The 25,493-nt window shown below is 40.7% G+C and overlaps 3 protein-coding genes across 3 annotated transcripts in view; 1 reads left to right on the top strand and 2 right to left on the bottom strand.

The window, feature by feature from the left end:
- REEP5 (receptor accessory protein 5) overlaps positions 1-25,493 on the top strand; it is a 40,123-nt gene that overhangs the window by 3,529 nt on the left and 11,101 nt on the right. Inside the window, exon 3 of the mRNA XM_019027320.4 lies at positions 14,120-14,258. Coding sequence (XP_018882865.1) covers positions 14,120-14,258 — 139 coding nt within the window. The remainder of the gene's footprint in view (positions 1-14,119; positions 14,259-25,493) is intronic.
- LOC115934564 (U2 small nuclear ribonucleoprotein auxiliary factor 35 kDa subunit-related protein 1) lies at positions 17,335-21,426 on the bottom strand. The gene has a single exon (XM_055387564.2). It carries the CDS (start codon positions 21,424-21,426, stop codon positions 19,957-19,959), a length of 1,470 nt encoding a protein of 489 aa, XP_055243539.1. The 3' UTR covers positions 17,335-19,956.
- Positions 17,335-25,493, bottom strand: part of SRP19 (signal recognition particle 19) — a 34,443-nt gene continuing 26,284 nt past the window's right edge. The window contains exon 5 of the mRNA XM_055387566.2: positions 17,335-21,433. Coding sequence (XP_055243541.1) covers positions 21,429-21,433 — 5 coding nt within the window. The 3' untranslated portion in view covers positions 17,335-21,428. The remainder of the gene's footprint in view (positions 21,434-25,493) is intronic.

The raw sequence follows: 25,493 nt of genomic DNA, 5'->3' as shown, positions 1-25,493 counted from the left end.
AGTGTGTCAGGCCCTGAGGCAGCACACAGCTTAGCTCTGTGTGAGCAAAGAGTGGTGGGGGAGGCACCAGAGAGGTGCAGGTGCCAGCAGGTAGGGTCAGTGGTGGAAGTGTGCATTTCATTCCAGATGGTGGTAGGGAGTTTGCATTTTTTGATTGCCTTGGATGGGTTTTAAATAGGGGGTGACATGATACGATTTATATTTTAAGGTCACTTTGGCTGCTGTGACCTCTGTAAGGAGTTCGCGATCTTGCCAAACTACTGCCAGTAATTTATTTCCTTCCTTTCTCACCTTTCAGCTTTTCTCTTGCTGTTTCCTCTCCTTGGGCCATCACAGGAAGGGGAGTAGTATCAGTATTGGGTCAAGAGACTGCAGGATGCAAAGATGAAATTGGGAAAAGCTCACTTGGCTTCCTAGCTTTTCTCCCTTTGGACTCCCTTTGGAAGTCTGTGAGTGAAGCTCAGGTGCACCTGGCTCCTGGTCAGGGTCTGCTGCACGTTGGAGCATGTAGATGGTTGAAGACTTGCCCAGTGCTCACTGGGGAGCAACCAGTACCTTATTGTATACCCCTCTTCGTACTGGTTATTCTTTCCGTGTGCATAATTTCCCTTTGAGCTCTTTGAGAACGGGGCCTTTCATCTCTGACTTCTAGTTTCTAGAATTTTTGGCCATCTTATATAGGCAGTTCGGAATCTAATTCCAGCCTTCCTTTCATCAAGAACTGTTGACATAATTACCTTAATCTCCTTACTTCCCTCTTTTACTGATAACAGGAGGCAGACTACTGGAAATGTTTATTATAAAGATAGACCTCCCCCCATTGCTAAGATATAATTTAGATACTTATAAATTGTACAGTTTTAAAGTATGCAGTTCAGTGGCTAGTATGTTCAGAGTTGTGTAACCATCACCACTGTCTAATTCCAAAACATTTTTATCACCCCAAAGGGAAACCATCACCAATCACTCCCTATTCCTCCTACCCAGCCCCTGGAAACCACTAATCTGCATTCTGTTTCTATGAGTTTGCCTATTCTGAGCATTTCATGTAGACGGAATCATACAGTATATGGCCTTTAATGTCTGGTGCAGCCCTGCTTTTAATGGGATTGCACAAATAAGAGTTCTCTGGAGGGTGTATGCTGTGCTGCACCCTCATATGTGAGTAAGTCCTCCTGGTGCAGTCCCTCCAGGGTGGGCGCTAGTGAGCCAGGGCCCTAGTCCTGTACTTGCTCCTTTGTACAAATGGAATTGTGAGGCAAACTCAGACTTTATCTTCTATTTAAGGAAAGGGGAAGGTTTGCTTTCTGTCCTACCCAGTAACTTTTTTGTTTAAAATTCTATAAAAATGTCTATTACTTTTCCTCTTTTTATTTCATATTTTCCTTAAGACTTGGGCTGCCACCTTCCTGGGACTATCAGAGTTGGGCCTTAAAGATCAAACAGGTAGTCCAGTTCCTTTAGTTTTAAAATGACAATGCAGGGACAGAGAAAGGTGGAGTGTGTTTCCCAAGGTCACACAGAGGCCAGGCTTGGTCTGGAACTACACAGGAATGTAAAGCACATTTAGGCATATTTTAGTGCCAATGTTAGAAAGATTAAATATGTTTAGGGGACTGGGCATGATGGCCCACATCTGTAATCTCAGCACTTTGGGGTGCTGAGGCAGAGGGATTGCTTGAGGCCAGGAGTTCAAGACGAGAGTCCAGCACTATATATTTAATCTTTAACAACACTTTTGAAATCTCATACCCAATTCAGTAATGTGTCATTTTAGTTTCTGTGTGTCCTCACAAACCCATTTTAAACTTTTGCTGCTGGTGTAAAGAGTTATATTGCATTTAGCTCTTTGTATGGCTCCTGAAATCTGTGTAGCATTTTATTTAACAGATACGTACATATCTCTGTCTAAGTGCTTTCCAAATATAGCTCATTTAATCCTCAGAACAACCCTATTATGTAAGTGCTATGATTATTCCCATTTTTACAGATGAGGAAACACAGAAAGAGAATTTGAATAACTTGATCAAGGTTTCACAACTAGCAGGTGATGAAACTGGTATTTAAATCCAAAGAATCTGGCTCCAAAGTTCATGCTTTTAATGATTACGTTATGCTGCCTCCCTTGTGGCTCTTTGAATGTCCTACAAACACAACATCACCTTATGTAGAGATGAAAATTTAAAAATGCAGGCCTTTCAAAAAAACGGTTGACCCTGTCAATACATTACCTTTGTGCAGTGTATTTTTCCTCTCAAATAAGGTACTGCCATCCCAAATCATATATCTGCACACATAGGCATTGCCTGTGTTTTGTAGACGTTAGTTAGAATATGTTACTAACAATTTTTCTTTTTTGTCTCAAAAAAACACACACACACTTGGGAGGCTGAGGAAGGAGAATTGCTTGAACCCAGGAGGCACAGGTTGCAATGAGCCGAGATTGCGCCACTGCACTCCAGCCTGGTTTTTTTGAGTGTGTTTTTTTTGAGACAGGGTCTCACTCTGTCACCCAGGCTGAATGCAGTGGCATGAACACAGCTCACTGCAGCCTTGACTTTCTCAAGCTCAGGTGATTCTCCCACTTCAGCTTCTGGAGTAGCTGGGACTACAGGCATGTACTAATTTTTTGTATTTTTTGTAGAGATGGGGTTTTGCCATGTTGCCCAGGCTGGTCTCAAACTCCTGGGTGCACACACACACACACACACACACAAACACACACACATTCAGTTTTGAGTTATAAAATGTTAGCTAAAAGGGGTCTTAGAGACTAAGCTGCTAGGGTGATAGCCACCTGTAACAGATGTGGAAATCAAGGCCACAAACTGAAGTTAATTGACATAGGTCACAGGTGTGTTGGGACCAATTCAGTCTTAAGTGTAGGGATGTCTGTCAACATTCCACATTGTTATATTTGACTGTGACTGACTCTTCCATTTTGCATTTAAAAACAAAATGGTGGACAGTGGTAAATGAGATCACTGTAATTAAACACCAAAAGATTTGACCACTGAATGACTGCATTTTTTTCTTTATACTTCATTATAGGTATTCTATAGACTCATCTTAATTTTTTTTTTTTTTTTTTTTTAGCCAGGGTCATACTCTGTCACCCAGGCTGCAGTGCAGTGGTGCAATCATGACTCACTGCAGCCTTGACCTCCCAGGCTTTAGCTGTCCTCACTCCACAGCCTCTGTAATCTTTTCTCTTTTCTTTTCTTTTTTTCTTTCTTTCTCTTTCTTCTTTCTTTCCTTTCTTTCTTTTCTTTCTTTTCCTTTCTTTCTGTCTTTCTTTCTTTCTTTCTGTCTGTCTTTCTTTCTTGATGGAGTTTCCCTCTTGTTGCCCAGGCTGGAGTGCAGTGGCACAGTCAGCTCACTGCAACCTCCACCTCCCGGGTTCAAGCGATTCTCCTGCCTCAGCCTCCCAAGTAGCTGGGATTACAGGCATCTGCCACCATTTTTTTGTATTTTTAATAGAGATGGGGTTTCACCATGTTGGCCAGGCTGGTCTTGAACTTATGACCTTAGGTGATCCATCCGCCTTGGCCTCCCAAAGTGTTGGGATTACAGATGTGAGCCACTGCGCCCGGTCAGTCTTTCATTAGTCTTTCTCGTTCTGTTTGTTGGTTTTCTCTCTTGTTTTAAAAGCACATATACTCTGCAGTGAAAAAGATATGTAACTTTCTGATCACGCATAGTTTCCTGCCTTCTTTTTTTCTACGAAGGAGAAAAATATTTTCCTTATTGGCATGGAAACGAACTAGTGTTTATGTCTTAAAATGTCTGATTCTTTTTTCCTTCTTATTTGAGGTACTGATAATAGGAAAACCATTTTGAATTACTAGGAATTCCTACATCATACTCTCTGATAAATACAGCCAAAAGCAATCCCATGCATGGTGGGCATGGAGGATGGTCAAGTTATGTGTCTGCCATGACAAAAAGGATTATAAACATTATGGTCCATGTTCTTCATATTCAATTTCCAAAGAACCTGTCTTAACCTCTGGAATATTTGCTATTAAACATAAGTTACCACATTAGAAATAAAATATAAAGCAGATGGACCAGAAGATGATTCCTTTCTGTTCTTTACCAATAGGACATCTTAAAGCTTTTTATCCATATATATGGATAAAATTAAAATATATATGGGTATAAATGCATATATAGATATATTTTAATGAACTGCTTTTTTTTCACACTGTCAGTCTCTGGTAAATAGTTGATATTGGTACAGCTGGTTTGAATAATAAAGCCAATGCTGTGAAGACATACTACTACTTAATTTTATGTCATTTGGCTAGTTTGAATTGTAGCAACTGAGTTACTTATGAACCATGCACAGAACACATAGTATGTACTCACACATAGTGTGAGTAGCCAAAAGCATGTGTATATGGAGCTGATTATTACCTCTTGAGCAAACAGCTTAACTTTTATAAAATTCAGTTTTCTCATATGTAAAAGGTGGGGATACGGTTGGGGGGAGTTGGGATAATATATGTCAAACGTTTAGGACAAATCAGGCATTCTGTAAGTGCTCAATTAAGGGCAGTTAGTTTCATTAACATATAAAGAGGAAAATTGACTTAATCGTAGTCATAGTTCTTTAACTTTGTGTCATTAAGCTTTTCATTGATTTAAGGAAAAACCTTCCTAAGAGTATTTTCTTTCATTTATTTTTTCACTTTCATTTTTTGTTCCTTGTCTTATTATTTTTTTCCTGTACTTAAATCAGCTTAAGACATCATTATTCAAAGAATAAAACACAGTAAAGTTTTGTTCTTCCAAGTTAAAAATATGTGATATGGCTAGTGGTTTTCTTCTGTACTGGTACAATGGTGTATATGTTCCTAAGCATTGAGTATAATTTGGACTAACAATTTTTTAATATTAAATCTTATGTTATGCATAAGAAATATGAACTTGGTCCTAAAAGCAAGAACTCAAAACAGAAATATAAAAAGGTTGTACAGTTCACATATAAAAAAGCATTTGATCTATTTTGCATAGTAAGAACAAAATAGATCTGAATTAAGAACTTGTAAAAGTGGATGTTTTTCCAGATGGATTTATTGTGTCTGAAATAATTTGAAAAATAGTATGGAAGGTTGTCTCTTTCCTGTCTCCCTCCAAGTAAGCATTAGCTGTAAGTATTTTGAAATATTGATTGATAGATGAAACCTCAGCAAAAGAAGAAGAGCACATTTTGACCAATACTGAGATAACTAACTTAAGCTTAGCTTAGAAAGCTTTTGGTGATGCTGCACACCTTTTATGTCAGTTCAGTAAGCTGCAGCCATTTACAGTGGCCTAAAGAATAATGACCTTGAATTACCTCATGTAAGAAGTCTGGAGGTTGAAATTTCAAGGCGCTACAGCAGAAATCCATGCTCTTTTCCAGCGACTTTGGAGTATAATCTTCCTCGCCCACGCCTGTTTCCTTAATATATAGCAAGATTGTTGCCATATAGCGCTAAGGCTTTCAAGAGCAGGAAGCTGGAAAACCTTTTATTTGTGTGCCTCTCATATTTTATCAGCAGAGGAAAATTTTGTCCCAAAGCCTTCTACCGTATTTCCTTTTCTGTTTCATTGGTCAGAACTGTGTCACATGGATACCCTTAACTCCAAGGGGGCTAAGAAAGTCAGTATCTAGCAAAAAGCAATGGGATTACCATGGTGGATTTGTACTAACTTTGATTTATCCCCTAGGCCTGGGGCAGGAGCCTAGCTTCCCTGAGTCAAGACAGATTTGCCAGGTACATGTACATAAAATCAGGGCTCTGTGGGTGAGTAGGAAGGACTGGCTAATTGATAGGCAAGGAACAATGTCTGCTATTTCCTTGAGCAATGATAGTGACGGGTTGCTGTAATAGGATTTTTGAAGCAGCAGTGTTACCATGACAATCTGATCATGCTGGTGACCATCATTCAGCAGTGAATAGTTAACTGCCAGGCAGTGTACAATGGAGAGATTGAGCTGCAGATATAAATTTGGAAGTTATTAGCATATATATGGTATCTAGATTTATGGGGACAGATACTCTCTCCAGATCAAAACAACCAAAATGGCATGATGGTAATAAAATAGTTTTAAAAATCTGGTATTATAGAATGCCTAGGTGGTAAGTGAAGTTTTTTTTTCTCTTGTTTTTAAATGGATTTTATTTTTTAGAGCAATTTTAGGTTCACAGTGAAATTGAGCAGAAGATACAAAGATTTCCCATGTACCCACTACGCCTACACATACACAGCCTCCTCTACCATCAGCATCACCTACAAGAGGGGTATGTTTTTGTCTTTGTTTTTTTTGAGATGGAGTCTTGCTCTGTCACCCAGGCTGGAGTGCAGTGGCACGATCTCAGCTTACTGCAACTCCACCTCCCGGGTTCAAGTAATTCTCCTGCTTCAGCCTCCTGAGTAGCTGGGACTACAGGTGCACACCACTATGCCTGGCTAATTTTTGTATTTTTAGTAGAGACGGGGTTTCACCATGTTGGCCAGTCTGGCCTTGAACTCCTGACCTCAAGTGATCCACCCTCCTTGGCCTCCCAAAATGCTGCGATTACAGGCGTGAGCCATCGTGCCTGGTCAGAGTGCTGTTTTTTATAATTGGTGAATACATCATTGTCACCTAAAGTCCTTAGAGAATGTACAGCTTACTTGTGTCATGGGTCAGGGAATATCTTAGGTTTTCTGAATGATGACACTTAATTTGGGAAGGAGATTCCAGCCCAGAATCATCTCTGCTCAACCTTGTTTTCTTCACATGTTAATGCTATTCTTTGGCCATCCTTGGTTCTTGCCTTTGCTTTCAGAAAATAGCAGCCAAGGTGTGAACAAGTAGATGGGCCAGCAAGGGTGGAGTGAACTGGTACCAGTTACTGGGGCCCAGTGTACTGGATGAGGGATGGCCAGTGAGTTGTGTTCATATATGTAGCAGTCCAATGCCAAAGTAAAGAATTTCTGCCATTCTACCATTGCAGAGTGGACCTGAAAAATGTTTTCAGCAATGTTCAAATTTCTTCCACTACCTGCAAACATGAATTTGGGGATTTCAGCTAACTTCTTACTACCTGTAGCATATGGGATTTGGAGTAGGGTATAATTAAAATTGATGGGTAACTCTAATCTCCTTTTAGCCTTATTAGTAATATAAACCCTCTGACAGCTACTTAGCCAAAGAAACTAGAGTCTTCTTATCTCTCTCTTTTCTTTTTAATCTCTTATCTCCCTATAATAATAAGTTATTACTGTACTATAATTAATACCTGTTAAGGGAGTATTTACTGAGACTTTCTTAGTGCTTTACATATATTAACTACTTTAATCTTCACAACAACACAATGAGGCTTATCCATACTAGATAGGTGAACAAACTAAGGCTCAGAGAGATTGGATAACTTGCCCAGGGTCATATATCTAGTAAGTAGTAGAGCTAGAATACAAAGCTACAAACTAAGGGTGGTGAAATGCTACAAAGCCAGAAAAGCACTGAGAAGAAATGAAGGGAAAGCCCTGGCCATTCCATAGTTCAGTGTAATCAGTAACTTATGATAGTTTGTATTATTTAAGTAGAAAGTTAAAATGAGTCAATTTCATGTGATGGGCTGTGTGGCTCTCTTTTCTCTTTGTGTGTCTCTTTGTGGGTGTGTGTGTTGAAGGCCTTTTAATGCTCTAAAACAAAACAGATTATATCTGACCATTGTTAGAGAAATTTGTAAAAAAAATCATTAGCTGTGCTGGGCATGGTGGCTTACGCCTGTAATCCCAGCACTTTGGGAGGCCGAGGTGGGCGGATCACGAGGTCAGGAGATCGAGACAATCCTGGCTAACGAGGTGAAACCCCGTCTCTACTAAAAAATACAAAAAATTAGCCGAGCGTGGTCGTGGGCGCTGTCGTGGGCGCCTGTAGTCCCAGCTACTTGGGAGGTTGAGGCAGGAGAATGGCATGAACCCGCGAGGCAGAGCTTGCAGTAAGCCGAGATCGCGCCACTGCACTCCAGCCTGGGCAACAGAGTGAGACTCTGTCTTAAAAAAAAAAAAAAATTAGCTGTTTTCTCAAAGAGAAATTAAATGAATATAGCTGATGTTCACTTTAGTGTTTATTTTTAACAAAGCCTCATAGAGAAAACTAGTCTCATAGGAGAAAATCATTATAGAAAGTCTGATGCTCAGCCAGGCACGGGGGCTTACGCTTGTAATCTTAGCACTCTGGGAGGCCAAGGTGGGTAGATCACCTGAGGTCAGGAGTTTGAGACCAACCTGGCCAACATGGTGAAACCCTGTCTCTACCAAAAATACAAAAAAACTAGCGGGGCGTGGTGGCAGATGCCTGTAATCCCAGCTACTCAGGAGGCTGAGGCAGGAGAATTGCTTGAACTGGGGAGGCAGAGGTTGCAGTGAGCCGAGATCATGCCACTGCACTCCAGCCTGGGCCACAAGAGCAAGACTCCATCAAAAAAAAAAAAAAAAAAAAAAAGAAAGTCTGTGATGCTCATTCTTTTCCAAATGGAAATCTCCCCCGCCCCCTTCTTTTTTTAATCAATTTTAGTACATACTCATTGGAAAGACCTTAAGTAAAATTCTGTTATTCAGGATTAACTTTATACAATTTGAAATGTATTGCATATCTTTCTGGATATCACTCTTGGTCTGTAAACATATAAAAACACATCTTTTTTTAAACAAAAAATTAGAATTCACTTTTTACACTCAACACTGTATCTTGGACATCTTTCCCTATCAATACCCTTTTTAAAGGCTTCAGAATATTTCATTGTATGGATGTGCCAAAATGTAAACAGTCTACTGCCCTTTACATACACATGCTCTGTAACCTTCTAGTTTAATAAATTAAAATTCATTTTAATATAACTCCTTTCTCTTTAAATTTCATTTTGTCTATATAAAATGTAGAATTTGAACTAGTTCATCTCTGAGATGTCTTCCAACTCCACACATGGTGATTCCTAATTCTGCTCGATTAATTTTAGAGCTGCCAGCTGCTCCCACAGTTTTGCCAACTATCCTCTGCCTTGTAGTCGTGCCTCTGCTGCTCACCCAGCCCTGGCTTCTCTTGATATCTGCTTTGGGGAAGCAAAATGCTGCCCCAGAACATGGTAGGTGGCTCAGGAGAGAGAATAAGGAAGCCACAGCACTGAGCCTAGGCGGCCAGGCTTTAGAACAGTGGTGAGAATATGACAGTAAGGTGTGCAGAGAGCAGTAAGACTGTGGTGTCTGTCCACAGAAGCTGTATGTGGGTGTGTTAGTTCTGAGCCCAGGATCAGTGTGACTGCCAGAGGATGAGGTGGTACTAGAGACAGAGGAGCCTGTAAAAGAGTGGACCAGGCCTGTGGAGAGAGTGGTAGGAATTGTTGCCTGTTGCCATGGGGTCATTCCAGAACTCCTCTAGGAGTTAGCTGTGCAGGCTGAAGCTCCAGCTAGACAGATACAGGGCTTTTAGATGCAGTTCTTGAAATCTTAGTGAACAGTTTTATTTCAGTGTTGTTATCTTGAATCCTTTTACAAATTTCAGAATATTCAGATGAGGGTTCTAGATCATATTAGAGTTGACTTATTCTAATTTTAGTAGAGACATTATTCAGTTTGCCTTCTACGTCCAACTTTTCTTCTCTTTTGGCCTCTCACTCATTACTGGAAAGGGGTAGCCTGCCCTCTGGCTACAGCTGATTATACCCAAACTGGCCATTTGGATTTCCTTTCTTAGAACAAGTAGGGCGGGTGCTGTGAAGACTGGAACTTTGAGGTGGTTTCCAAACACAGTTCTGCATTATGATCACCTGCATAGCCTTGTAAGAGCAGCTGAATCACTAGGTCTGAAGAAGGACCCAGGCGTGTATATTTTTAATAAGTTCTGTAGATGGATGTGGATGATCATCTAAGTTTGAGGACCAGTGGACTAGGACAGCAACTCAGAACACTATCCTGTTCACTTCTGATAGTTCCCCCCTGCAAATCCAGGTGAGTAGAGTGGAGGGTAGAATGGACCTCCAGGGATCTGGACACTGAGACTATGACCCTTTCTCCTATTTTTCTGCTCTGTGGCCAGTTTAAGCTTTCTCTGGGGTCCCCTCCAAAAGTAAGGTTGTGACCTCCTATTGTATGTATATTAATTCAATAAATATTAAATGCCTACTTTGTACCGGACATTTTGCTGAGTGCTATCCAGCTTGCCACTGAATTGTTTTCTTAATTAGTAAAACAGCATAGGATAGTGAACAAAGCACAGGCTTTGGAGTTAGTTTTAAGTGTAAGACCAATCCTTGCTACTTGTAGCTGGGTGCCCTGCACATGTTATTTCTGTACACTAAGCCTCGGTTTCTTCTGCTCAAATACAGGAACAATACCTATCCTACATGGCTATTATGAAGGTTAAATTAAATAATAGGTTTCTACCCCTCCATTCTATGGCTTGGCCATTTTGGCTAGACTGCAAGGGACCTAAGAGCATAGAGCATATCTTATGGTTTCATGAATCCTCTATGTTGCCTAAATTGCTACCTCTTTATTCTGATACACCAAGTTGGAATATGATTCATATTTGTACAAGGCAGTAGAGTGTTTTGTTGGAGAATCACTTTTGTCTACTGAATTTGGACAAGGAAGTCTAATCAGAAGGTATATAAGTAGCCTGGGCATGGTGGCTCATGCCTGTAATCCTAGTATTTTGGGAGGCTGAGGCAGGAGGATCACTTGAGCCCATGAGTTTGAGACCAGCCTGGGGAACAAGGCAAAACCCCGTCTTTATAAAAAAGTACAGAAGTTAGCCAAGCATGATGATGTGAACCTGTAGTCCCAGCTACTGGAGAGGCTGAGGTGGGAGGATCACTTGAGTCCAGGAGGTTGGGGCCACAGTGAGCTGTGATCATGCCACTGCACTCCAGCCTGGGTGACAGAGCAAGACCCTGTCTCAATCAATCAATCAATCAATCAATCAATCAATCAGTCTTTTTAAAAAGAAGATATATAAGTAAATAGCATTCAGAAAACCTCAAGTTTGTTTGTTCTTTGTTTTGTTTTTTTTTTGAGACCGAGTCTTGCTCTGCACCCAGGCTGGAGTGCAGTGGTGGAATCTCGGCTCACTGCAACCTCCGCCTCCCGGGTTCAAGCGAGTCTCCTGCCTCAGCCTCCCAAGCAGCTGGGATTACAGGCATGTGCCACCACGCCCGGCTAATTTTTGTATTTTTAGTAGAGGCGGGGTTTCCCCATGTTGGCCAGGCTGGTCTTGAACTTCGGACCTCAGGTGATCCGCCCACCTCAGCCTCCCAAAGTGCTGGGACTACAGGTGTGAGCCATTGTGCCTGGCCAAAAACCTCAGTTTTAAGCTTTTTTCTTCTTTCACCATGACTACATCTGAAAACTAGAATGTATCATCTCCTATGTGTTACATATGATTCAACACACAAGAGGCAACTGGAACCCCAAAAAGTTAAAGAAAATATTTGGGGCACTTCACCTTTTTGAACCTCACGTTCCTGAGTGAGCTAGACCATCTCTTCCCTGTTTTCTTGTTTTGGGTAGTTTGTGATTGTTATGACACATAAAGACATTTTTTAAATTGAACATTGTGCTATTTTAAATTAAAACAAATGCTTCAATAATATGAGAAGATCTATTAAAAAATCTCTTTAGCTTAATAGACTCAGTGGCCTTTTCCTGGCTTCTTTCATATGCCTTGGTTTTCTGCAAAGTTGTGATCAATGTATGTATTCAATTTGGAGTTCTTTTATTTCTACTTTTCAGTGTTACTATATAGTGTTCTAGTATATTAACATGGGGACTTTAGAATTCATATTGTACATATGAATTAAAAAAAATTTTTTTTTCCTAAAAGAGCTGAAACGTTAGGCTTCCTGTTTTTCAATCTGTGGAACTTGACTAACATTTAAAAAATAATGAAATAGAATGGAATTTAAAATATCAGAACGGTTTCAGGAAATATCTATTTAAGTTTATATTTTTATGTGAAGATGTCTGTTTACTGGATCATGATGTAAAATGTATGCTTACCGAGGGTTGTGGCCAAAAGAATTTAAAAGCCACTGGATTAATAATGACAGTCCCATCACATTTTGAGGTTTTTATGTCATATTCTAGAAAAGACTGTTTAATTCCCAGGTGTGTCCTGAGAGTTGCTTCTTTTGGAAGTACATAGTTGTGAGCTATTGCGTTCACAAAACTAAGACCTTAAGTGAAATGTAACTGTGTATCTCCTCTGCCCAGAATGAATGTACAGGAAACAAATTTTTATTATACTAATAATTAAATAAATCCAATTAAAGCAGGAGAAGAAATCTTACACATAAAGGATATACTGTGTTCTTTGGTTAACATGCTTGTCTACACTTTTCATTTGGCCTTCTATTACATTAGCCAGCTTCTATCTGAAGGAAGCTAAAAAAATACAGACTTTGTGCATACATTACAAGCCATTTTTTAATAATCAGCTCTCTTAAGTTCATTTTATATGATTCTTGTACTTTGAAATATTTGGGGCTGGGTGTGGGAGCCGCCAGACTGCACTTTGGGAGGCCAAGGCAGGAGGATTGCTTGAGGCCAGGAGTTCGAGACCAGCCTGGGCAACACAGTGAGACCTTGTCTCTACTAAAAATTTAGCAAGTAGCTAGGTGTGGTGGTGTGTACCTGTAGTCCCAGCTACTTGGGAGGCTGAAGTGAAGGGAATTACATGAGCCCAGAAGTTTGAGGTTGCAGTGAGCTATTATTGTGCAACTGCACTCCAGCCTGTGCAGAGACCCTGTCTCAAAAAAATAAAAATTTTGCCTAGTCTTGAAGTTCAAAGCAACATTCACCTTATTACTTGTTCCTGTCTATGTCTTCCTCATTAGTAATCATCTCATTGAGCTATAATTTTTCCCCTTTTGGTTATTTTCTAAAACTCACACACATAGCTGCTTCTAATTAACTGTACAAGGGCTTTCTTAGTGAGTGACTGAGCATGATTTGGCAGCCTGACTGTCTCTTTGGGGAGCTGATGTTATGGAGTAGCCAATGTATTTGCTTTTTGAAAATTTTTTATTTCAATAGGTTTTTGGGTAACAGGTGGCGTTTGGTTACATGGATAAGTTTTTAGTGGCAATTTCTGAGATTTCGGTGCACCCATCAACTGAGCAGGGTACACTGTACCCAATGTGTAGTCTTTTATCCCTCACTCCCCCCAGCCCTTTCCCCCAAGTCCCCATAGTCCATTGTATCTTATGCCTTTGCATCCTCATAGCTTAGCTCCCTGTCAATGTTATTTTCAGTAGTTAACCTGTTTCATAGGCTAAACAAGATTCAGAGTTCTTTTATTTTACTGTTTCAGTCCAGCTCAGTTATGATAAATATCTAGATCTGTTAGGATAAGAAACTGTGGAGCTTCAGGTTTAGAATAATGAGATTCCTAGGACTGAAGGAAATTTCTGTGATTTAGAAGAGAAAATTATTTTAAATGTATTTCCATCCATTTGCAGAATGAATTTTGTTTAAGCAATAGTTAGGGTTGGGAAAGTCCTGTTATTAACTGAGGAGAGGAGGAAAGTCCATAGCCTGTGGATCAGATAAAGACATTCTGAACTAAACAGACACCATGATGTTTGTTTTCACCTGTTTACTATAAAATATGCTGTGGATTTTGGGCAGTACCTAACCTATGTTCCAAATGTTGCTTTATGGGAAATTCTTATTCACCCATGATATATCTCAGTTATTAAAAGTACATAAGAACCTGGTTATCATGAGAGAATTCTTCCTGATATATCCCTGGTGGGAGTGGAAATTGCTCTAGCTCCCAGTCACTAGTGGTATATTCTAGGACTTGTGGGGAGGCTTTAGCAGGGTGGAGATCCAGGGCAGTAACAGCTGGTGCTGGTTTCTCTGGTGACCAGGAGACTAGAAACAAGTGGTTATAATGGCTTGTCCCGATATCCACATTGCTTCCAGTCTTTAAGCTGTACTCTTGCATCTAGTGACACAGTGCCTACATGTGCCTAAGTTTCTCAGTGGTATCAGAGGACAGGTTATGAAAGTGTATTTGAAAATGTTTCATTGATATCTTACCAAATAATATACTTTCTTTTGTACTGCCTTTCAGAATTAAAGCTATAGAGAGTCCCAACAAAGAAGATGATACCCAGTGGCTGACCTACTGGGTAGTGTATGGTGTGTTCAGCATTGCTGAATTCTTCTCTGATATCTTCCTGTCATGGTTCCCCTTCTACTACATGCTGAAGGTATGTTGGTCTTGCTACCACTAAAACTCCATCTTAGGACCTGTATAGAAGAAGTAGGAATAAATGCTTGAATGTTGTACATCTGTGGCTCTGTCTCAGATTATAAAGAAAAAGACAGGCCTGGGCAACAGAGCGAGACTCTGTCTCAAAAAAAAACAAAAAAAAAATGCTCAAGCAAGCCACTTGCCTCAGCCTCCCGAGTAGCTGGGACCATAGGCGCACACCACTGCACCTGGCTACTCTTTTAAACAATTTTATCTAAAGAAATTTAGATATAGGAAATTAAATATAGGAAGCTCCATCACTCCAACCACCATCATAAATGGTAGTATCTTGAGTTTTAGTTCTGGGTAATTATGGATATATATTTCTTTTTGTCTTTGGTCTTAGCCTTTTTTTTTTTTTTTTCTTTTTTTGAGATGGAGTCTTGCTCCGTCGCCCAGGCTAGAGTGCAGTGGCATGATCTTGGCTCACTGCAACCTCCGCCTCCCAGGTTCAAGCAATTCTCCTGCCTCAGCCTCCTGAGTAGCAGGGATTACAGGCGCCCACCACCATGCTTGGCTAATTTTTGTATTTTTAGTAGAGACAGGGTTGTTTTTTTTAAAAATCTATTTATTTGTGCTTCTTCTGGGAGATTTCTCAATCTGACCTCCTTTTTTTTTTTTTTTTTCTGAGATGGACTCTTGCTCTGTTGCCCAGGCTAGAGTGCCATGGTACAATCTCCGCTCACTGCAACCTCCACATCCTGGGTTCAAGTGATTGTCCTGCCTCAGCCTCCCGAGTAGCTGGGATTACAGGCATGCACCACCACACCCAGCTAATTTTTGTATTTTTAGTAGAGATGGGGTTTCGCCATGTTTGCCAGGCTGGTCTCAAACTCCTGACCTCAAGTGATCTGCCCGCCTCGGCCTCTCAAAATGCTGGGATTACAGGTGTGAGCCACTGCTCCCAGCCCAAGGACATGTTTAATATTTTATTTTTTGCAGAGTTAATATTGTTGGCTTTATTTTCATTTTTCTAAAGCAGCTTATAAGATTGGAGGAAAATAAAAGGAGCCAATGGCTTGGCATCAAAGCTTAGTTGAGAAGACAATATATGATGTATTTAGGTAGAAATTGGATTATGCATGTTCTGAGCTTTGCTCTGACATCTGGCCTTGAGCAAGAGGGTTTAAAAATAAATTTAAAAGCTTTTTTTCTTGATTATGAAATTTACATATGCTCATTCCTTTATTCAGCAGATTTATTTAGAACCTCCATGTGCCAGATTCTGTTCTACATCTGGGAGATACTTTGGCGAATAAAACAAAGTCCTTGTTGTCCTACTGTTTACATTTGTGTGTGTGTGTGTGTGTGTGTGTTGGGATGTGTTTTATGTAGGGAGGAAAATAACATTTGTAATCCTACATCTTAGAGTAGTCTTCCTATTTTTTAAAATGTGCAAATATATTGGTCTATGTATATAAATAAAAACAGAACTCTGTGTGTATGTGTATATATATATGTATGTATTGCTGTCTTAACATATGTGTGGCTTAGATCACATGATATATAATTCTGTGTCTTGCTTTTTTCAATTAACACAGTATTATGAGTATTTTCTCATGTTATTCAGTATTTTTTGACATAGCTATCTAATCTGTTATTGATAATTTACCTACTTCCCAATTGAAAGACATTGAGGACATTTGTCATGCGATTATACATAATGCTGCAATTAATATCTTTGTATCCTCTGTTTACCTTCATTTAAATCATTTTCTAGATTTACTTTACTTTTTTTGAGACGGAGTCTTGCTCTGTCGCCCAGGCTGGAGTGCAGTGGCGTGACCTCTGCTCACTGCAACCTCTTTCCCAGGTTCACGTGATTCTCCTGTCTCAGCCTCCTGAGTAGCTGGGACTACAGGTGCACAACCACGCCTGGCTAATTTTGGTATTTTTAGTAGAGACGGGGTTTCACCATGTTGGCCAGGCTGGTCTCAACTCCTGACCTTGTGGTCCACCCACCTCAGCCTCCTGAAGTGCTGCAATTACAGGCGTGAGCCACCAGGCCTGGCTAGATTTATTTTTAGAACAATGTTGACTAAACTCTGGCAAGATTAGGTCCTGACCTGAATTGTCACCTGTGCTATTTCACCCATTGACAGAGAATATAACATTTTTCTTTTCTTTTTTCTTTTTTTTGAGATGGAGTTTCGCTATTTCGCTCAGGCTGGAGTGGAGTGAAGTGGCGTGATCTCTGCTCACTGCAACCCGTACCTCCCGCTTTCAAGCAATTCTCCTGCCTCAGCCTCCCAAGTAGCTGGGATTACAGGTGCCCACCACCACGCTAGGCAAATCTTTGTATTTTTAGTAGAGATGGGGTTTCACCATGTTGGCCAGGCTGGTCTCAAACTCCTGACCTCAGGTGATCCTCTTGGCCACCTCAGCCTCCCAAAGTGCTAGGATTACAGGTGTAAGCCACTGTGCCTCGCAACATTTTTCTTCTTAATCTTCATAGGAGGCTAAAAAGACAGGGAAATCTTTCCTTTAACACGTTCTTTTAAGCTTTTATTTGTGCATGCTGAGCAATGTAGCCTGTAACTATTCTGTGGCTACACTGCAAAGGCTTTCTTAGACTTCTGTTTCTGATCAAGTCATTGTAGCCTATCAGGAAGTCAGTGTTGAAGTACATTTTCTTCTGACATTAACTCTCAGTTCCGTAACTGCATGTTAAGCATACCCCTCCCTGGGAAATATCTCTTCTGGGGGAAAATCAGATGGTGACAGCATTAGAAGCACAGACAGAATAAAATGGCCTGTTGTAATTCGTAATTTAAGGAGTCAATGTGTCAGTGCTAATAGTGCCAGGAGTCCAGTTAAAATAGCATGGACTCCGTCTGAACTGCAGGCAGCAGTGGGCTTGTGAGTCTCCTTGGGAGTATCATCAGCTGGCACTTTGAGGGCAGCTTGATTGAAAAGAGCCAGATCTGTGTGGGTGACTTTAATAAACTCAGGCTATTCCTGGGCTGTAGAATAGTTACATAGATTAAGAAGAGAGGGTTGTAAGAGGTGGCAGCTGAATATCACCTTGGGAGTTGAACAGTAATTAACTTTATTTTTAACATAAGAAAATGATTTCATTTCAGAACTGGAAAATGCTAAGGATGTAGCTAGAGAGCAGTAATTATTTTACTGTCTCAAGACAATAGCTAGAGGGTACCAGAAAGTAGTCAATTAACAGTCTGCAGTCTAGCCTACAAAGTAATCACATTGAAGAGGTACAAAACTGTGGACACTTGACTTAATTCATCCAGAAAATATAATAAGCTTGTCTGGATTGCTGAAGGGTTGGCATCTACATAGGCAGGTAATATTTCAGAGATTTTCCCCAATAAGAACTTTAGGATTTGGTAATACTACTATTCTATTGTATACTTTCTTCAAGTACATTAATTTGTGACTTTCCTAAAACTCTGCAGAAAACTGTCTCTTACGTTGATTTGCCTAAAGTCATAAAACACACCCCACCTCTCCTGATTTTTTTTTTTTTTTTGAGACAGAGTCTCGCTCTGTCGCCAGGCTGGAGTGCAGTGGCGCAATCTCAGCTCACTGTAACCTCCGTCTCCTGGGTTCCAGTGATTCTCCTGCCTCAGCCTCCTGAGTGGCTGGGACTACAGGTGCCCACCACAATGCCCGGCTATTTTTTTTCTAATTTTAGTAGAGACACGGTTTCACCATGTTGGCCAGGATGGTCTCGATCTCTTGACCTCGTGATCCACCTGCCTCGGCCTCCTAAAGTGCTAGGATTACAGGCGTTAAGCCACTGCGTCCAGCCCCACCTCTCCTGATTCTTAATCCAATGAGTCATTTTCACTTCACCTTAATGCTCTGGTTTTAATATGGACATCTGTCTCTCTCTTGATAATCCATTTCTGAAAATCAGATATTCTATGTAGGAATACATTCTATGCAGAAGCTTATTTTCCACTATTTTAAGTGGGAAAAATTTTAATGTATTACATGTCAATGTAAAACTCAACGAATTCGCTAAGTATTAATAAAATACAGCAAAATACCTATATATAAGTAACAAATATCATGTTAGGATGTTAGATGCTAAAAACACTTGCTGCTCTCCAAATAGTTAATATAGTAAGAAACAATTGCTCTGTGTGCAGGAATGCATAGCACATCCCCTGTGATGCTCTGCATATTCTTCAAAATGTCCACCAAGGATTCTGATATGCTGTCAAAAATGTTACTCAAGACATTTCCTGCATATCATAATGTTGTATTGCATTTTGGGGATGTATAGCTTTTCCTATATAAGCAACTACAGTAAAACATTATATGAATTTTGGATATTAAAAACCAAAAGGCAGCAGGGCGCAGTGGCTCACGCCTATAATCCTAAGCACATTGGGAGGCCAAGGTGGGCAGATCACGAGGTCAGATCAAGACCATCCTGGCCAACATGGTGAAACCCTGTCTCTACTAAAATACAAAAAATTAGCTGGGCACGGTGGCACGTGCCTGTAGTACCAGCTACTCGAGAGGTTGAGGCAGGGGAATCACTTGACTCTGGGAGGCGGAGGTTGCAGTGAGCTGATCGCGCCACTGCACTCCCGCTTGGCAACAGAGCAAGACTCCGTCTCAAAAAAAAAAAAAAAAACAAAAAAAACAAAAAAACAAAACCAACCAAAAGGCTTCCACAGGGAAATAACTAGAGAGGTGGTCTTGCAGGGTCTGCTGTAATTCACTGGCACTATGCCAAGGAAACAAAGCTAATGCCAGTGAAAAATACAGTCATTTAATTCTCCATTTTGGGTCAATGCAAATGCGTATCTCAAAAAAACCAAGGTTCTGAACCTCTGGCAACATCTTATAATTCAGTAAGATCTGCTGCTGGCTAAACCTAGGGCATGCTAGAGCGGAGTTGCTGGGAAAACTAAGAGTAACATGGAACTACTTGGCACATACTGAGGGTACCTCAAGGCGCTGGCTTCCTTGGAGTGCTTGGACCTTTAACAGAGGTCTTAGTCTACCATTGTGTGTGTGCGGAAGGCTGATTTGAGTTTTTGCATGATTGCACATTCATGCACATAGCATTACTATCCATGTGTAGTGAGACTACTAGATGCTAGTCTGCGTCTTTACCCTTCCATCATCTACTGTCATGCTTTCCCAAGTCTGAAGATCCTGTTTTCCAAGATCTGTGCTCAGTAAACAAGCTTTGGAGTCTTTAAATGTAAGGAATAGGAAAGGTGAAGAGAGGCCTGGCTTAAAATCATAACATGGAGATTATGGCAGTGAATCGCATTGGGTTGAATGGTCTGATATGGAAAGCAGGCTGTGTGGTTCCACTAGTCCAAAAATTCTATTTTTTGAGACACAGTCTTGCTCTGTCACCCAGGCTGCAGTGAAGTGGCATGATGTCGACTCACTGCAACCTCCACCTTCCAGATTCAAGCGATTCTCCTGCCTCAGCCTCCCAAGTAGCTTGGATTACAGACGCCTGCCACCACACCTGGCTAATTTTTGTATTTTTAGTAGAAACGGGGTTTTGCCATGTTGGCCAGGCTGGCCTCAAACTCCTGACCTCAAGTGATCCACCCACCTCAGCCTCCTAAAGTGCTAGGATTACAGGTGTGAGCCACTATACCTGGCCTGGTCCATTCTTTTTTTTTTTTTTTTTTTTTTTTAAGAACAAAACTAGTTTATTTGGATTTGGGACTCTGAACAGTTCTGTCTCTATTACCCGACCTCCTCCTGCCACGACTTCGGCACCTAGGGGAACTTTGGCTCCGGCTGCGGTGGCTCCTGCGGCTCTGGCTCCGGCGGCCCTGGTCCCAGCTGCGGTGCCTGTTTCTTCCTCTGCTTGGTGAATTGTGCCTCTCCCGACTCTTTGATGTGCGTTTGTGAGATTTCTTCCCCCTATGACTACTCTTTTTTCTCTCGGATTCCCCATTTCTTTTGTAGGAGTGGTCTGGACTAGGGTTTCTCCTTCCCCGCTGCCTGCTGTAGTAGTGGTCGTGGTGGCCCATCTTCTCCCTCCTCTCGGAGTTCTTGCCAAAGGAGGAGCCAGTCTGATCTGGAGACAAATAGATGTCTCTATTAGCTTCCCAGAATTCATTGTTGGGATTTCTGAACACATGAAGAAAGTTGCAGTGTTTTCCTCTTGGACATTGTTGTATTTCAAATAGACCACAAATCGCCATTTTCCACCGGGTCACTGGGCAGAATTCACATTGCAGCTGTCGTCCTGCATACCATCGTCCGTTAAACAGAGAAAGGGCTGCTTGGCATTCTTCTTCCGACTGGTACTGAACATATACATTGCCCCTCAGGTGAGGTTCCAAATTGCAGCTGACCTTGAACTGAATCACTTTCCCCACGTTCTTGAACTCGGGCAACACATCCTCATAGAAATCTAGGAACTGTTGGTAGGTTTCTTCCTCGCTGTACTCCAGGCTTGCGTCAGGGTCATAGTCATCCCTCCTGCACTGCTCCATTCCAAACGTTGTAAACATGCTCTTAATAAGTAGGGTAGGACTGGATGTTGGGAAATTATGTTTACGTGAACATCTGTCTCCAAATCTGCAAGCTCCTGTTTTACTGTAGAAGGGACAATTAGCTCGATCCTTCTCCATTACTCTGAAATCCACCGGTGGTTCTGGGTTTTGCCATGTGGTACCATTTTCTAAATCATTTTCAGCCTGATCCAGCATCTTCTGCACAGCTTCCTCTTTTTCTTTCTTCTCCTGTTGTTTCTGCTCCTCCTCTTCTCTCTCTTTCCTCTGCTGTTCTTTCCATTGTTCCTTTAACTTTCTCTCTTGTTCTTCTTGCCATTTTTTAGCCGCCTCTTCCTTTTCCTTCTTTATTCTGAATTCTTCTTGTGCCTTCTGCTCTCTCAGCAACCACTCCTCATGTAATCTTTCCCTCTCTCTTTCCAATAGCTTCTCTTCTTCTAGTTGTTGTTCTTCAATAAAAGTGTCCTCTTCCTCCTCCTGTGAGAGTCCTGAGTCTCTCAGTCGAGCAAGTTCCTGCCGACGTTTCTTTCGTTTCTCCTTCTTCAGGGCAGCCCTGTACTTTTTGTGGCTTGGTTTCTCTGGAAATGTCATCTTCTTGGGAAACGTCATCTTCTCAAGTGCAGCCATCTTGCCAGCACCGCCTGGCCCCTCAGACATTCTTAACCTATGGGAATATATGGAAGATTTTGTTCATAGCTGCCACTGTCAGTGATTCTACTTATGAATATTTTATGTTTTCTAGTACTGTTTTGGTTGCATACTTATATATATTACAAATTACTTTCATTTTGTTTCTCCTTTATATTGCAGTTAGACTTTTTTTGTAATTAAGTATATCATAAATTTGAATTTCATTTCATGTACTAAAAGGAGAGTTCTAAAATATTTACTTATGGCCAGGTGCGGTGGCTCACTCCTGTAATCCCAGCACTTTAGGAGGCCGAAATGCGCGGATCCCCTGAGGCCAGGAGTTTGAGACCAGCCTGGCCAACATGGCAAAAACTCATCTCTACTAAAAATAAAATAATTAGCCAGGCATGGTAGCACGTGCCTGTAATCCCAGCTACTTGGGAGGCTGAGGCAGGAGAATTGCTTGAACCCAGGAGGCAGAGGTTACAGTGAGCCAAGATTGCGCCACTACACTCCAGCCTGGGTGACAGAGTGAGACACTGTCTCAAAAATAAAAAATAAAAATAAATATTTGCTTAAATATTTTTGGTTCTAGGATTTGCTTTCCCCCACTGAAAGCTAACATGTTCTCCTGTTAGTAATGTTTCATAGATGTTGTTAGAAAACACAGTATTCTTGGGTCAGAGAAAGTCCTTGCTATGCTTAGTAATTTTATTTTCTTACAAAATTATAGGGGTAAATTTTAAAATTTTCAATTAATACCTATTTTATAGAGGAAAAACCAGACCTAAGTGATTAAGTAACTTGTATAAGGTTTGCTTAGCTAGTAAATGGCAGAACCAGGATTGGAAGTTAGTTTCTTTGAGTCCATCCTGTTACTCTCTATATACTATATTAACTCTTTGAATCCCTGTTTGTTGGGTTGAGAGATCTGTATATATCTTTAGAGTGAGATTTTAGGCCAGGTGCAGTGGCTCACACCTGTAATCCCAGCACTTTAGGAGGCTGAGGTGGGTGGATCACTTGAGGTTAGGAGTTCGAGACCAGCCTGGCCAACATGGCAAAACCCCATCTCTACAAAAAGTACAAAAATTAGCCAGACGTGATGGTGCGTGCCTGCGTGCCTGTGGTCTTCAGCTACTTGGGGGGCTGAGGCGAGAGAATCACTTGAGCCCAGGAAGTTGAGGTTATAGTGTTCTGTATTTGTGCCACTGCACTCCTGCCTGGGTGACAAAGTGAAACCCTTTTTTATTTGAAAAAAAAAAAAAAAGACTTAAATTTTGTGTTCTTTATTCTGTATTCTTACTAATTTCTAGGTTGTTTTATATATCAACTTTTTTTTGTCTTTTTGAGACAGGGTCTTGCTGTCTCACCAAGCCTGGATTGCAGTGATGGTATCACAGCTCACTGCAGTCTCGACCTCCCAAGCTCAAGCCACCCTCCCACCTCAGCCCCCCAGGAGGACCACAGGCACACATCACCAAGCCTGGCTAATTTTAAATTTATTTTTTGTGGCCGGGTGTGGTGGCTCACGCCTGTAATCCCAGCACTTTGGGAGGCTGATGAGGGCGGATCATTTGAGGTCAGGAGTTCAAGACCAGCCTGGCCAACATGGTGAAACCCCGTCTCTACTAAAAATACAAAAATTAGCTGGGCATGGTGGTGTTTGCCTGCAGTCCCAGCTACTTGGGAGGCTGAGACAGGAGAATCGCTTGAATCCGGGAGGCGGAGGTTGCAGTGAGCTGATATTGTGCCACAGCACTCCAGCCTGGGTAAGAGAGCAAGAATCAGTCTCAAAAAAAAAATTTTTTTTTTCATAGAGATGTGGTCTCCCTATGTTACACAGGCTAGTCTCAAAACTCTTGGGCTCATGTGATCCTCCAACCTCAGCCTCCCAAAGTGCTGGGATTACAGGTGTAAGCCTGGCTAGTATATCAATTTCTGATGGAAATGTTAAAATCTATGATTGTAGATTTTGTCCATTTGTCTATATAATTCTGACTTACATTTAAATATTTCAAAGCCATATCTGAAAGCTATCTATAGCTATATATAAAATATATAATTATAAAAATAATTCTATTGCAAACATATGCAAAGTTAGATATAATTTACATATTTCAAAGGTATATACAAGTTCAAGAATTTTAATATTCTTCGTGAATTGCTTTCCTTCTTTATCATTCTATTTACTTATTTTGCTTTAAGTAATTTGTATGTATTAATATTGCTAATGAGCTATTTTGGGAGTTGGTGTTTGTCTGATATATCTTTCCCATAACTTTATTTTCAGTGTTCCTATTTGGTTTTGTTGTAGGTATGTTTCTTAAGCATACAGCTATAGTTTTGGGGTTTTATAAAAAATTTAGTCCTATAGTGTCTGGGTTTTGTTTTGTTTTTGAGATGAGCTCTTGCTGTGTTGCCCAGGATGGTCTCTGCATTTGTCTGTTCTCATGCTGCTAATAAAGACATAGCCGAGACTGGGCAATTTATAAAGGAAAGAGGTTTAATTGACTCACAGTTCCACATGGTTGTGGAGACCTCACAATCGTGGTGGAAGATGAAGGAAAAGCAAAGGGATGTCTTACATGGCGGCGGCAGGCAAGAAAGAATGAGAGCCAAGCAAAAGGGGAAACTCCTTATAAAACTATCACATCTCGTGAGACTTATTCACTATCATGAGAACAGTATGGCAGGAAACCACCCCCATGATTCAGTTATCTCTCACCCTGTCCTTTCCACAACACATGAGAATTATGGGAGCTACAGTTCAAGATGAGATTTGGGTGGGGACACAGCTAAACCATGTCAGTCTCCAACTCCTGGGTCCAAGCAATCCTTGCACCTTGGCCTCCCAAGTCACTGGGACTACAGGTGCATGCCACCATGCCTAGCAAGTCTCTGTCTTAAAAACTCTTGTGCATGTGTAACAAATTTTAATTCACAAAGGTTACATTTCAAGAGTTACTTTTTACTGTAGTTGAGATAAGGGGAGTCTGGGCAACATTGTGACACTTGTCTCTACAAAAAAAAGTTATAAAAAATTAGCCAGGCCTGGTGGTTCATGCCTGCAGTCATTCCCAGCTACTTGGGAGGCTGTGGGAAGATTGTTTGAACCCAGGAGTTCAAGGCTGCAGTAAGCCATGTTCATGCCACTGCACTCCAGCCTGGGTGACAGAGCAAGACTCTCAGAAAGAATATTCTGGAGATATTGTTGAGAACTTGGGTTTTGTTTTTTATTTTGAGTGTTATACAAGTTCAAAGTCTAGTATAAATTTCTCAGAGCCAACATGGTGCTGATGGAGTGAACTATTTGTGCATTTTAAACTGAAACTCTTGTCATTAGTGTTAGCCCTTTATCAGCTTTGTATCTCTAAAACACTGGAAAGACTGTCTTAGAAAGGCATCATAGCTTGTTGATTATTAGAGTACATCCCTTGGTTTGGAATCATAAGGACTAAGACTTTTAAACTTAAAGCATGAGAAATTAAGATGTTTTTACACTAAGGAGAAGTTGTAAAAAATACTGATTTGGAATCTCTGTAAGTGACTTCTGTTTTTTTGTAGAGTCACCTAGGCTGTGTGATATACAATGTGGTTAGAATCTTTTAAACTAAAATAACTCAGTATATTGTTTATTAAACTTTCTAGGGAAATGGGCAGATTACTCTGAATATTCCCTTTCCTTCTGCTTTTCTTTTTATCTTAAAAAGGAGTAAATTGCATGGATGACTTGAAGTGGCGAGTTGGTATTTATTATTTGAATCAACAGTAAAAATTTTTTGGACATAGTGTGAAAATTCTTATTTAAGTAATTAGGGCAGAATTCTTGTCAATTAAAAAAAATCTCAATGGCAAAGTAGAGCTGTAAAGAAGGAGTTAGGAATAATAACTACATTCAAGATGAAAGATGAAGAACAACTGTAAAGATTCCTTGAAGGCTAAGATCTACCCAAAACTGAGGTTCCACCAAAGGAAGAATTCAAGAATGGACAAGGTATTTTTTCTATAATAGGATGAATAAATGTGATAAACTTACCAAGATAAGCCTACCAAGCACAGGCCTCCTAGATATTAGGCTTATCTGTACAGGG

The sequence above is a fragment of the Gorilla gorilla genome, chromosome 4 (assembly GCF_029281585.2).
Source record: "Gorilla gorilla gorilla isolate KB3781 chromosome 4, NHGRI_mGorGor1-v2.1_pri, whole genome shotgun sequence".
Classification (NCBI taxonomy): Eukaryota; Metazoa; Chordata; class Mammalia; order Primates; family Hominidae; genus Gorilla; species Gorilla gorilla.
Note: the sequence above shows the minus strand (reverse complement) of the source record. Positions and strands in the feature narration are given on the sequence as shown.

Excerpts from the sequence above, each read along its gene's own strand:
- LOC115934564 (XM_055387564.2), bottom strand. The coding sequence starts at position 21,426 with ATGTCTGAGGGGCCAGGCGGTGCTGGCAAGATGGCTGCACTTGAGAAG.